The sequence below is a fragment of the Dreissena polymorpha genome, chromosome 4 (genome assembly GCF_020536995.1).
Source record: "Dreissena polymorpha isolate Duluth1 chromosome 4, UMN_Dpol_1.0, whole genome shotgun sequence".
NCBI classification, from domain to species: domain Eukaryota; kingdom Metazoa; phylum Mollusca; class Bivalvia; order Myida; family Dreissenidae; genus Dreissena; species Dreissena polymorpha.
Window position 1 is genome coordinate 84,774,864 of NC_068358.1, and position 15,161 is coordinate 84,790,024.

General features: G+C 34.1%; 1 protein-coding gene across 2 annotated transcripts in view; it reads right to left on the reverse strand.

The window, feature by feature from the left end:
* Positions 1–6,693: 6,693 nt before the first annotated feature.
* LOC127877348 (tyrosine-protein phosphatase non-receptor type 9-like) overlaps positions 6,694–15,161 on the reverse strand; it is a 34,505-nt gene continuing 26,037 nt past the window's right edge. Inside the window, exon 12 of one of the 2 annotated variants that reach the window (XM_052423090.1) lies at positions 6,694–14,902. In XM_052423090.1, coding sequence (XP_052279050.1) covers positions 14,679–14,902 — 224 coding nt within the window. In that variant the 3' untranslated portion in view covers positions 6,694–14,678. Of the gene's footprint in view, positions 14,944–15,161 lie in introns of both variants that reach the window. The other variant, XM_052423091.1, reaches the window with a different exon arrangement.

The window sequence follows — 15,161 nt, forward strand, 5'->3', positions numbered from 1 at the left end:
AGTCCCTTCACCTTTAAAAAGAAAATAGATGAGCGGTCTGCACCCGCAAGGCGGTGCTCTTGTTTTTTTGCACAGTTGCCATAGTCACTTTGATAAATAATTGAGTTAAATATATGATTACTGGAAAAGTAGTATTATTGCATTTTTTTAAAAAGTAATTATGCTGCATAAATTGCTCAATTAAAGCTCTGTAATGAAATGAGTAAAGTGTTTGTATGTGAATGTAAAAATGTCTGATTTCAATGACGTTGTTTTGCATTTAATACTTGATGGACTATGAACACATGTGTATATAACAATTGTAATTTAAATATGCATGATGGTCTATGCCAACATTTCAGTGCAATATGTTGAGTTGTGCATTACAATTACATTTTTCCAATATTGTTTATACACTAAGCTTTCTTGATATTCGTTTGTATGCTCTGCTGTATCAAATTTATTTCCCAAATATGTTTGACGTATAGATTGAACCTGATTTCATTAGGAAATGAACATATAACTTGTCCAGACATAAGTGTCTTTATTTAAATAAGTTATTGTGATATTCAAGATTAACATGTCAATACAATTTATGGTTTGACTTAAGTTTTTAGAGTGTTTTTTTCCTTTGCTGTGAAGCATGATTTATTGTGTGTTCTGCTGATTTCCTCGTGGTCTTTACCAATAAAATATTAGGTATCAACTTTGATGGGTGTGGTGCTTTTTATTCCATGAAGTATTTCCCTCATGAAACCCTCATTTTAAACTCCTGTGAGCCTTTAACTAGGTTGAGACTTTGAATTTCTGCATTCCACGTGTGTGTTAGTGGTACAAGTATTGACATCTTTGCGCAATAGTTGATTGAGCCCTAAAGTCCATATCTATCACGTGTTTTTTTATTCCCCCGGATCGAATGATTGGGGGTATATTTTTTGGGCCCGTCTGTCTGTCATCCTGTGGAAAACCTTTAATCTTGGTTAAATTTTTGCCTGCAATAATTTTGCAATATTGAAGATAGCAACTTAATATTTTGCATGCATGTGTATCTCATGGAGCTTGACATTTTGAGTGTTGAAAGGTCAAGGTCATTCTTCAAGGTCAAAGGTCAAATATATGGCTTCAAAGCGGCGCAATGGGGGCATTGTGTTTCTGACAAACACATCTCTTGTTTATACTTCAGAACTCAAAAAAATACATTTTGTGAAAAGAGTTTCTGCTCTATTCTTAAATTGATCTTTATTGAACTTTTACTTAAGTTTCACCAGAAATCCAGTAACCAAAATTATTTCAAACCCAGCCGTGTCAATGATGAACTGAAACACATGTTTCTTTCCTCTATTTACATAACTCAAATAATTAAATACCTTCAATTATGTTCTCAAAATTGACAAATAGTTGAGATTGTTAATCCATTTTGTTTGATATGTTACATTTAATAGCATCTGGTTAGTTCAATATGTTCTGTTTTTTTGCAAGTGCTTTCTTAACATTCCAGTTTTGTTTGCAGTTTACATATGTTTCACAGGGAATTTGTTTGTTAGTTTTATGTTTATTTTGTTGTCTTATTAGCTTTTGATGCTGTTAGTTAGCAGTTAAATCTCGTACAGAATGTTGTCTGTGTGACTGTCAAAGTGTCTTAGACATGTCATCAAGATACCATAGTGTGTATTACATTAGCATTTATTTATTGAAACATTAACATATAAATGTATCTTAATTTTATTTTAGCTGTTTAAAATGTAGCTGCCATTTCCAACAGTCTCTTGACACAAGTATCTGAGTTTGTTCAAATGTCCAGTAGCATAATTGTTTACTACAGCAGAAGGTGTATCAAGCTTTTTGGTTTTCTATTGACTTACCTAAATCTTTTTTGAACTGTGGTAGCTGATTTACTAGATGTACCTTTAACTTTAATTATTTTATTGATAAGCAAGACTACGGTATGTTTCTTGGAATTTCTGTTAAGATAATTTCCTTTTCACTCAAAAGAACAGTTCAGACTTCTGCCTTTTAATGGTTCACGTTTGTATACATGTAATATGCAGGGTTTACTTTTGGCTAAGGTTTGTTATTTCTTTATCTTTGATATGATTTTTACTCTTTAATAACACACCAACATTTTAAAATTGTTCATTGTTTTCCATTAAATGATACCAAAACATTGCAATCTTCCAATAGTGAAAGCTCAACATCTAGATTAACATTTGTCTATAATGAAATACACACATTTTTATTACATAAATTTAAATTATCGTTTGTATAACATGTACAGGTATATCATTTCATTTTACTTTCTCTACATACATAATATGTTTAAACCATTTGGTGACTGTAAGCATTTGTTACATGCTTTTTTAACATTATTTTATGAGCAATGCTAATCTTGTATTCTATGATATCGCGTTTGCTGTGTACACTCATTTTTAGACAACATATTGTTATGTACAAACATGTAAATTGTAATTGACCGTGCTTTTGAATTGTATTTAAAAATAAAATGGTTACAGAAGTACTTTATGTTTTAGTTTTTCGGCACACATTACATATTTGAATATTAGAGAAAATGTATTCAAATTTCTTCACAGATATTGCAGTATTTGCAATGGGGTCATTTTATCAGGCATTGAAGCGTAACTTTATATGCCCAGAACTTATTTTATATGGGCAACATCCACTGAATAGAACTACACCCCATGTAAAAAGTAGCACTTAATCCATGGCACATCATTTGGACAGTTATTGCAATAGAGACTTCACTGTTGATCCAATCTAGAATAGTGTTAGAGTTTGTGAAATTACCATGCAATCTTTGTTGGATGAACATCGTGTCAGATCATAAGATTACAATTTGATTTATTGCTAATTTTTCATGTGCAAGAGTCTTTGTTTGGAACATAGACCTGTAGACACTGCTTTGTTTGGAACATAGACCTGTAGACATTGCTTTGTTTGGAACATAGACCTGTAGACATTGCTTTGTTTGGAACATAGGCCTGTAGACATTGCTTTGTTTGGAACATAGGCCTGTAGACATTGCTTTGTTTGGAACATAGACCTGTATACATTGCTTTGTTTGGAACACAGACCTGTAGACATTGCTTTGTTTGGAACATAGACCTGTAGACATTGCTTTGTTTGGAACATAGACCTGTAGACATTGCTTAGTTTGGAACATAGACCTGTAGACATTGCTTTGTTTGGAACATAGACCTGTAGACATTGCTTTGTTTGGAACATAGATCTGTAGACTTTGTAACTTGACCATATTTCTCTGGAACATAGACCTGTAGACATTGTAACTTGACCATATTTCTCTGGAACATAGATCTGTAGACTTTGTAACTTGACCATATTTCTGTTTGGAACATAGACCTGTAGACTTTGTAACTTGACCATATTTCTCTGGAACATAGACCTGTAGACATTGTAACTTGACCATATTTCTCTGAGTGTTTATGACCAACAGAGCTCTGTGGAAATAAAAAATGGGCCATATAGTAGTGATACACACACTAGATTTATGTTATTTGTTTTAATGAAATGCAATATTGGATATATAGAGAATACATGGTTAGTGCCAAGATGGAGAAAGTTTATCCGGTGAGGCTTAGAATAAGAAAAAAGGGCGAGCTTTCACCATGTATTCGATTTATCCTGCTTCATTTTAAATTTTGTCTGTAACATAGTGTTATGTTGTTTGATTTAATGATATTTCATTGTAAACGAATCAATTACAGACGACCGAAAATAAGTGTGTATTAGTGGAGTGTAACCTTTCTATTATATAAAGAATCGCAGTATATTAAAGGTTATGAGTAAATAAATTTAAAGACAAAATTGATTACTTCATTGTCATATTTTTGTTTAAATTTAATACATTTATTACTTTTACTATCATTTTGTTTTGGCAAAACATTTCTCAGGAACTTGCATGCACATTTTGTAAAAGGTCAAATATTAGAACATGTAAATCGGCACGCAGGAATACGTACTTACGGTTAGATCCTGGTCATGGGAGGTACTGCCGGAGACAAACTAGTTTATTCGACCCTTCTTTATTAGGTCAATGTTTGCAACAGAGGCAGGATAAAATAGACCTCTTGCCAGCTGTCAGTCACAGCACAACCAATCATATACTGTCAATTTCTGCCACATGGTCCCACAAATAGTGTTAAGTGCTAACAGAATAAGAGTTTTATGTCAAATAAACTAAATGGGCCGAGCAACAGATTATTGGCGAGCGACTGGTCAATTGAGAGTTTTCTTTATTGTTCACCAAATTAGCCAATCTTGAATAGCCTTTATCCATAACAGTAAAGTTGATGTAAAAATTAAATGATTTCAGACTAGGAACACACGAGTTATTGACTTTTGTGAAATAAAAAAGGGCAAAAATAGAAATTAATAGTACAGAGCCTGAATTATCTAATCCAATCATTGCCAACCTTGCACAGTTCGCCTATTACTGTAAGAACAAACTTAATTTTAAATTTGAACCAGTTTGCATCAAAGGCAGTGCCTTTTGTTTAAGTAAAATATGTTTATGGTCATCATTGAGGGTAGAAATTTATTTTTATCCAATTGTAACAAAACTTGCATGTTGCAAACAACCATAAGACTATAGAATTATATTTACACAGTATTGGACAAGAATTGCTGGAGTTAAAACCTTTTGTGAACAAGGTATAAAAAGGGATCTTACTAGTTACATTATTATGCCCCCCACCCCCCCTTTGAAGAAGAGGCTTATATTGTTTTGCTGGATGTCAGTCGGTCTGTCGGTAGACCAGTTCTCTGATCAATAATTCGTCAACGAATTGACTTATTTGCTTGATAATTCACATGTTGCGGCTCCTTCCTTATACGATTAAGGTCAAAACTTGAGAGCATTCTAGAAGTCATCTTTGGTTGTTCAATCATGCAACTTCTCCAGAATATAAAGTTCTTGAAAATCTGAGCCATGTTTTCAAACTGGTCCAAGAGTTAGTTGAAAAACATGGCTGCCAGGGGTTGGTAAGTTTTCCTTACAAGGCTTTTGCAAAACAGTCCAAACATTCAAGATGTCACATTTGCCTATTCATCATGAAACTTGATCAGAACATTTGTTTGAATGTTATCTCAACTGTTTTAAATGAGCTCAGGTCCGTTTAAAAACATTGCTGCAAGTTCTTGTGGCAGTGTTCCAAATGCAGGTGTAGCGAAACCCATTGAACATCTTACATCTCTTTTTTGTTTGATGTTCATAAAACTTGTTGAGATTTTTTTCGGCGTGCTGTATTAAGCCAGCTTTTCACCTGACCTGACCTTTGTAAGTGTCCAATAAAATTCAAATAAAATTTCCCGCGGCTAGGTACGAATGAATACACTTCATTTATTCCATTGGCTGATTTGAGTATACCACCAGAACATTGGAAACATGTCCGCGTCTTTGTAACACTGTTTTACTGCATGAAACAATTTTATCTCTAATGAAAAGGCTCAATAGATAGAACAGTTTTACACTCAAGTCTCGACATGGATACAGTTTGTGCGTGCACCTTTTATTTTCAGAGAATTACCAGCGCAAAAGCGTTTATACTTAAAGGCTATGTTTTCATATTTAGTACTTACTTCCATATTCCTGTCAACGTGTTAACATGTAAAAGTATAAAGAGCAGTGGAAGCGAGGCCTCACTTTAATGCATTGCATTTCAAGCTGCGAGGTGTCGGGTCAATTCGCGGCCAGTGTGTGAATGTCAGAGTTTATATACAGTTCATCACTGGAGTTCGCGGCCAGTAAAATAATCGTTATATAATAGACGCTATCCGTGAACTAGGTGACCTGGATTTTTCTTTAGACCAGAAATATGTTAAATGAAGATATTCAGCAATATAATTATGGTATGTCAATATAATATATTTAATGTGTTTTCAACAATACAATGATAAATATTATTTTTTATTAATTTAACAATAATTATTCCACCATATTGACTAATGTATTAAGCATGAGAGCGATGATTCTCGATACTGTTAATAATCTAATCAAATAGCAATGCCCGACAAACCACTAAAACAGGTTTGTTCGAAGAACGCGCCTATAAATACGGATACTTCGCGTGTGGCCGGTTGACTCATATGTTTCAATTTCACTATCATTCTTCTTTTGGTTTTCTGTTTTGTCTCTATAGGTTTATGACCAGCAATATGTAATAATGTAAAATAAGCCGCGAAAACTCCGCATAACAACCTGTACTGCCTGTGATGCAGTTAGAACTGCACAGAAGAAGACATTCGCTATCCTTGATCTCATTCATTGAACTATTAACGCCGTATATCTTTTTAAAAGATATTTCTTGTTTTAAATATCTTGGGTAACTTGGAAAATTGTTCAGTTCAGGTAAAACAGAAATGCCTGGTGGGGGAGGGTTAGCTTATATAGCTATAGTGAGAAAATAAAAGCTCAGAACAGTTAAGTTCATTTGGGTCTCAGGTGAGCACCTTAGGGTTTTTGGCCTTCTTATTTGCATGTCCAATTTGAATAAGAAACAACACTGCTGCATTAGTTTAACCAATAAATTTGTAATGCAAACGGCAAGGTAAAACTTCATGTCTATTATACACATGTTTATAGATATAACTAGGTTTGTCCTTCACTTGGCAACAACAGTCAGTCATGCAGAGTTTGTGTAGCAACATATTGTGATTTATTCCAATGTACAAGGCTTCAGAATTGATATCAGTGTTTTATTTACATAAATGCAAATGGTTATAAACTGTAAAAACAGTTATAAATCCTACATTACAATAACCAACATACATCTAACACAGTTCACTGGCATTTGACTGGGAGAAACAATGTTTCATTTAGAACAGACATTGAGGATAATGCAGAATGTACAAAGCATAGAACTAATAGCACAATATCAAAACACAAGAGGTGAACAGACGCAGATGTGAAGCTGATGAGATCGCAGCATGATGTTCTAAAAATGAGGGCATTGAAATGAGACCATTAAAATATGTTAGTAATTAACTATTTTTATCACACATTATTCAATGAAGTCTGGGATGACACTTCCTGTTTTTAATATCGCTTCTTATTAGCCTGTGAGGACTGTGCAGGCTAATCGTGGACAAAAGCCAATATTACCCAGAGCGTGGCTTGCGTATATATAGGCATGTGACAACTGACATATAGGCATCCGACAACAAATATTAAAAGAGTGATGATATACTGAAGACAACCTGAAAACTTTGTTTGGAGGTCATTTTAAATGGAAGTGTAGCTCACTAAATGTTCACTGTCATTGCTCAATCCCATTTTATATTAGTATAATGTAATACAACCATCACTAATGGGTCACCAAATATCCACTCAAATACATACAGGTATATACTACTGTACTGTTTTAACGCATATTTAAATAATATTTTACATGTAGCCTGCAGTTTAAAAAGTGCCAAATTATTTTGTTTGATATATTTACGACCGTACAAAACTAGCGACCTCGGTGATAAACAGAGATGGAAAGCAACACTACACTGTCAACAGTAGTGGTTAGAGATTTAACAACAATTGGCAAATTTTAATTAATTGAAGTCTATTAGCGCACCAGCATGTGGGTGTCAGCTTTTGGAATGTGGGATACTACATGTATGCGTCTAGGATAACTAAGGGCTACATTTGGCAAACAGTGAATAAGATAACAAATAAACAAGGGACAAAATTGTCACAAAACCAGGTTTTCATTGTGAAAAAAAAATCTGATAAAGGGAGAAAACTCAAACTGAACTTTTGAAATGAACAAACAAAATTAACCCCCTTTGTAAGTTTGTTTAAAAAAAAATAATATTTTTAGTCGTAGCGACCTTGACATTGGAGATATTGACGTGATTCTTTCGTGCGACACACCGCCCCATGATGGTGAACAAATGTGCCAAATGATTTTAAAATCTCACAATGAATGACATAGTTATGGCCAGGACAAGCTCATTTATGGCCATTTTTGACCTTTGAACTCAAAGTGTGACCTTGACCTTGGAGATATCGACGTAATTATTTCGCGCGACACACCGTCCAATGATGGTGAAAAAATGTGCCAAATGATTTTAAAATCTGACAATGAACGACATAGTTATGGCCCGGACAAGCTTGTTCCGCCCGCCCGCCAGCCCGCCAGCATTCGCCAATCTAATAACCAGTTTTTTCCTTCGGAAAACCTGGTTAATAAAAACATACCAATATGACATATGACTGGAAGATATCTTACTCTTACATTCTTAACAGATATGACTAAAGCTGTTGCTATCATACATATAAGAACAGTATATTTGAGAGTCTGAGATTCAATAGAGGAAATGAGTCTCTGTTTTGCAACTGCAGTAATACTTATATTTGGCATTTTAGCTACATTTCTGTAAAGTAATAACAATAATAGCTGTATTGCAATATCTTAACACCATGTTATTATGGTTTTATGAAGTTTCTGGTTATTGGCTGAGTTTAACATCTATACCAATATTGACTGCGTATGTGAAATTATTACAATAAACATAACTCTGACTTAATTTTTAAATAATGCATAATATAATATTTACAATTTTCTCAGCACCAAAGTAGCAAAAACATATCTACAACTAGGTAACAAATTTCATAGAAACAACATATTAGCAATTATTTGTGAAAAACATAGTAAACATAGGGTGTTATTCCAAACACTTTATATAGTAACATGTCAAAATAATAAATAAGATTAAATAGCAAAAGAGACGCTTTGGATTCAACTTATGATACATTCAATCAAATACTTTGCGTAATCAGAAGTACCCTTATACAAGAGATTTGATGTGCTTTGATCAACAGACACAGTAAAATGACAAAGAGGCAACAAAAACAACAATTAAAAACTGTTTAAACAATATTGAAGAAAGATTACAAAAATGAAGATGTATTTTACCAGTGGTAGCAACATTAAACCAGAGGGAGGAGAATCAAGGTGAATGTTTGATACACATTGACTAGAACTGTCAAACAGGATGCTACAAAACAAAAAATGCAAGTTTTAACACTTAACAAATCAAAATGACACACATTTCAAAAGAAAAAAACCTGTCCAAGTTCAAACAAAATTCTTAGATAACTATGTACAAACGTTATGCTTTCAGGCGGACATGAACATTCCTACAGCAGATTTTTTTTTAAATCATATGACTCTGGTCAATGGTTAATACACATCAAATATTATCTTTAAATTGCTTTTACATTCCATACATCACATGAATCTAGTGATTTAATTCTTTGTTGAAAATGATAAATACTAACATTTTTGTCAAAATTGTACGACTAGGACTAGTTAATGTCTATATAAGGTGTCTTTATACAAAATGTTGCAAAAAAGCAACAATTGGATAAAAAGGCTCCCCTCCCTTTGTTTAATACCAAATGATGGTGTTTATAAATAGAATGGGTACAATGCCCTGTATTACAAGGTATATCTGCAGAACGGAGCACCAGAAAATCATATGAACGTGAGAATCTTTATCACGCTGTTGAAGCAAACTATGTTCTGTTCATACTAAAGACAAATACATCCTGACATAGCACAACATTGAGGGGTAGTAAAAAATCTATCAGTAACAATGTCAAGTATAAGTAAAACATAGAGAAACAGAACAGCCACAGTATGCAAAACATAAAGAGGTAAAAAGAGAACAGCCGTTACAGCACTCACCCGAGACATCCAAGGACCTTAACTGTTCTGAGAAGGTAGTTTTATAAATAGACTTATAAGGAAAACTGCACCAAAACCTGGCAGCCATATTTTTTTTCAACAAAAATTGCAATACACAATCATTTTCAAACTAAGCCCAGATCTCATAAAAACACAATGTTTTAATGTTCTGAGCAAGTTATACATTTAATGTTCAAAATGTTTCTAGAGTGTTCTTACTTAAGCAACATAGAGACAACTGCCGTGTTTATACAGCCATTTTTTATGGACACTAACCAGATCTCACTTGTGAGAGAAATGATTAGAACAAATGTTAAGAGAATATTTCATGAAGATTTTGCAAATAAATATGACTTCAAGCATGTTCCCAAGCTTTTTCTTAATTTTGACCTTGTGACCTAGATTTTAATGCCACATGACCCAGTTTCAAACTCATCAGAGGGGGAATTGGGACAATAGTTCTCACAGAATATCAAACAGATTGTGCAATAATAGTCTCAAGAGTGATCACAAAGCAAATGTTGAGACGCACAGTAGACAACATTGAGACGCACAGTAGACAACAAAACACATAAAAAAGGCGATCACAAAAGCTCATCATGTTGTGCTCAGGTGAACTAAATATGTTGTACCGCAAGCACAGGAACATAACAAAAAGAAACAAGACACAGACTGGCACGAATGACTGGTAAAAAGTTCACAAGTTTTACAATCTTGCAATAAGTTATATAGGGGTGTAAACAAATATTCAGATACAAAAATATCTGGATAATGGGATAGAATTCAGACAGTCATTTAGTATAAGATATATAAAATACACCAAATAGCTCGTTAATTAGGCACACAAATGCCTTTTTTATGTTTATTGGTTAAATCCACAAAGGCTATAGGACTCTGCAAGTGGTCTCCACTCATACCAAAATGTGTCATAACCATACTTGATAGATATGCAATTCATAGATGAACAACAGATATTGCTTTCACTTCCAATTACATTTAACAGGTTCATAATACAAACAGTATATCACAATCTACTATGCATTGTAGGTTTTTAGATAATAGTGAAGTTATCTATCAGTTAACAAGCGATTAATGGATGAACAACAGATATTGCTTTCACTTCCAAAAATCAACATAGATTTAATTAATTTAATTGACACAGATTTAATTAATTGCATTGACAAACATAATGACACTTCACACAGACACAATAATTACTTGATATGAACATGAAGACATTGATTTGAGTTAACTATTTCTTCTTAACGACTTTTTTTATACAACCATTTCAAAATATATTGGTACTTTAACAATACAGGCGTTGTTGAACATATGAACAGGCTATGTTGAACAAATATATAGGCTGACAGTAGCCATTACCCAATTGTGTATACTGTAAAGCTGTGAAAAAGCTTGTATTTTACCAGTCAATTTCTCATGGATTTAGTAATTTGATTGTTATTATTCATAAGGAACAATCTAATTGCTTTAACAGTTCAAAACTTTTTTTTAAATAAACTATGTTAGAGAAAATATTGTTACCACTGCACATTTCCACTGATATTAAAGATCTATACAGTATCCCCAAAGTATCCAGATATCGCATACCAACAGCAAATACGATTTCCGTCATCGAGTGACATCCCTACTCTAAATAAATCTTTTATTATAAGCAACTACTGTAATTGAATTTTGTTCAATGTAAAATGTTGAAAAAATAATCAAAAGAAAATAACAGGCAATTTAAATTAATTTCAAAACTAGAGCTTTGTCACAGACGTGACTAATACCCTCACATTCCGCATTGACACAGAATATTTTGCATGTTGTCTTCACAAAAAAACAGCAGACACCATGCTCAATGTTTCAAACGCACATAGTGACCCCATGACCTAGTTTTTGACTCGGCATCCCCCATGTTTGAACTTGACCAACACATCATCTAGAAACAACTTCTGACCAAGTGTGGTGAAGATCGGATAAACACTACTTGAAGTAGAGAGCGGACACCATGCTCAATGTTCAAAGCGCACTAAGTGACCCAGTGACCTAGTTTTTGACATGCCATGACCCATGTTTGAACTTCGCCTAGACAATATCTAGATACAACTTCTGACCAAGTTTGGTGAAGCTCAGATGATAACTACTTGAATTAGAGAGCGGAAACCATGCTAAATGTTTAAAACGCACTAAGTGACCCCGTGACCTAGTTTTTGACTGGCATGACCCATACTCGAACTTGACCTAGATATCATCTAGATACAACATCTGACCAAGTTTGTGAGGATCGGATGAAAACAACTTGAAATAAAGAGCGGACACTACATACGGACCGACCGACCGACAGACAGACAAGCTCACTTCTATATTCCCCCTTAAACTTCGTTTGTGGGGGTATGATAACAATGGAACAAAAATGCTATTATAATAATATTTAAAATAATAATAATAATTTTATACAGTTGATGGAAAAAAGTGTTTCCTCAAAAAGAGAATCACGAGGGCCTGAAAGGCCCAAAGTCGCTCACCTGAGATATCAATGGAACAAATGTTCTTACCAAGTATCATGAAGAATGAACAACAAATGGCACCTTGGCGGCCATGTTTTTTTTAACAGACCTGAACCATTTTTTAACTCTTCCAAGATATGTCCAAATTTCATGAAGACTGGTAAAAAAATGTGTTTTCTAGACTGTTCACATGTTGTCACTATATACATATACAGAAAACTGCCCCACTCCCTGGCAGCCATGTTTTTTCACTGATCAGGACCATTTTCAAACTCGTCCGAGACATCCACATAACTAATGTTTTGACAAAATTTCATGATGATAAGGCAAAACATATGACTTCTAGAGTGTTCACAAGCTTTTTTACTATATAAATATAAGGAAAAAGACCCCCCCCCCTGGCTGCCATGTTTTTTACCAATCCAAATCATTATCGAACTCAACTGCCCTATCCAGGTGTGGTAGTGCGGACTCCTTCGCTTACGCAAATGAACCGGTCACAGGACGGTAACAGTTTTGTAACTTTGTGAGCACTTATGTAATGCTGAACTCTTATTTCCGGTCAGGATGACTATACTGACTGGTTGTAATTCAATTAACTAAAGGCGTTCAGTCAGGGACGCCTAAATACACTCAAAGAATTTATTTTTAAGTGAAAACCAAGGCAGCTTTTACAAAAATAACTAATTTTTGTTCCAAGAACTCGGAAAATGAAGAACAATGACAGAAAATTAAGAACAGGTACAAGCCAAGTCTAAAGAATCTAAGTATCGTTACAAAAATGAACAACATACAGTAAATACCTTAATGAATGTAAAAAGAAATTCAAAATCTGTCAAAAAACTGATGTAGTTTACAAAATAGGTCTAATTTAATCTAAAGAACAAAATTTATGGAGATTAGGAAACTTCAGTGAATCAAATAAAAAAATAAGAAAAATTTACTACAGTTATTGAAATAGAATAGAGTCTTTCTTATTTAGAAAATGCCAAATAAAAATAATCTAAATAATAAGAATAATTTAGAAAATAATGCCAAAATGTCTTTATGCTGGTGTTTAAAATAATTTAGAGTTTAATTATTTCAAAACTCCAACCTTTTTCAAGAGCTGTTAACTTTTCAAGAAAGCATCAAGAGGTGTTTAAATCAGCCAAAACAGCTTGTTTTATACAGTTCAGAAGAGATCAATGGCAGAGTAGTCAATTTTCCCTCAGAACAGTGCATTTATCAATGATTAATATCTTCCCAAATTCCAGAGCAAAACTAAAAATGGATTACTGAACCAGGTTAAACAAGGGAGATAAATACTGCATAAACACTGCAAAATCATGTACATGTTGTCTTTCTTTCAGTTATCTCTTAGTTGAAAGGCTTATCATAAGTGTAAATGACTAAAACAGTTATGTTAACTATGAAAATTCTGTGTTATGAAAAATAACATTGTACAGTTAATGTCACATAATATTGACATAATAAAACCAAACTTTACTGCACAGGAAACAAATGTTCTGACCAAATTTCATGAAGATTGAGCAAACTAGAAAGTTAAACAGATTTAACTATAGCCATACATGTACATGTATATAGCCATATAAGGAAAAATGCTTGGCAGCCATGTTTTTCAACCAACCGACATCATTTTTGAACTCGTCCAAGATATCATTGGGATGAATCTTCTGACCAAGTTTTATGAGGATCGGACAATAAATGTGGCCTCTAGAGTGTTAACAAGATTTTGCTATAGCCATATATAGCCATATTAGGAAAAATGCCCCGCCCCTTGGCAGCCATGTTTTTCAAGCAAACGTAACCATTTTCGAACTCATCCAAGATATCATTGAGACCAATCTTCTGACCAAATTTCATGAAGATTGGACAATAAATGTGGCTTCTATAGAGGCAAATGATGACGTCGCACAACGGACAACGCACGATGGACGTTGGACAAAAGGCGATCACAAAAGCTCACCATGAGCACCTTGTGCTCAGGTGAGCTAAAAATATGTACAATTCACACACATGTTAATGTTCAGACAGACACAATACAGATCAACAGGAAAACATGGCCCTAAATCAATTTTAACAATAAACATCAAAGAAAAAACTGATTGCACATAATATTACTCATAAGGTGTTAAAAATGTGTTTGTTTTCACTAGCACAACAGACCCTTATTTGATTACAATGTCTCAACCTTTTTGTATTCCAGGATTAGTTTTCAATCTTTTTAGCTACATTTGATCATATTAGCAAATTTAACGTTTACAAATAAAATACTTTTGGGCAGAGAGAAACTTTTTGCATTGAACGTCCTTATTTAAATTGGTAATAACAACTGGATGGTACTTTTTTCAAATGAAACACAAATTATGGACCACCTGTCTTTCTCATATTTTAGGAGTGTTAATGAAAAACAAACAACTTTTTATCCGCCTAGCATTTTTCTGCGTCACAGAGTCCTTGACAGATCTGGTTAAAACCCTTCACTGTCACTGTCTTCCAATACAGGACACTCTTCACTAAGGAGTCCATGTTTTTTGGCGTACTCTATCACAGCAAGGTGACAGAACACATACTGGTCTGGCATTTGGATGCTGAAGGCGCGCTGTGATCGGATCCGGCGTACCGTCTCACGAATATTCACCGTGTGGATGTGGTCCAAGCGACTTAGACTGATGTCAGTGTTGATGAAGGTACCTGGTGTGGAAATAGACTGATGTCAGTGTTGATGAAGGTACCTGGTGTGGAAATAGACTGATGACAGTGTTGATGAAGGTAACTGGTGTGGAAATAGACTAAAGTCAGTGTTGATGAAGGTACCTGGTGTGGAAATAGACTGAGGTCAGTGTTGTTGAAGGTACCTGGTGTGGAAATAGACTGATGTCAGTATTGATGAAGGTAACTGGTGTGAAAATATACTGATGTCAGTGTTGATGAAGGTACCTGCTGTGCTATT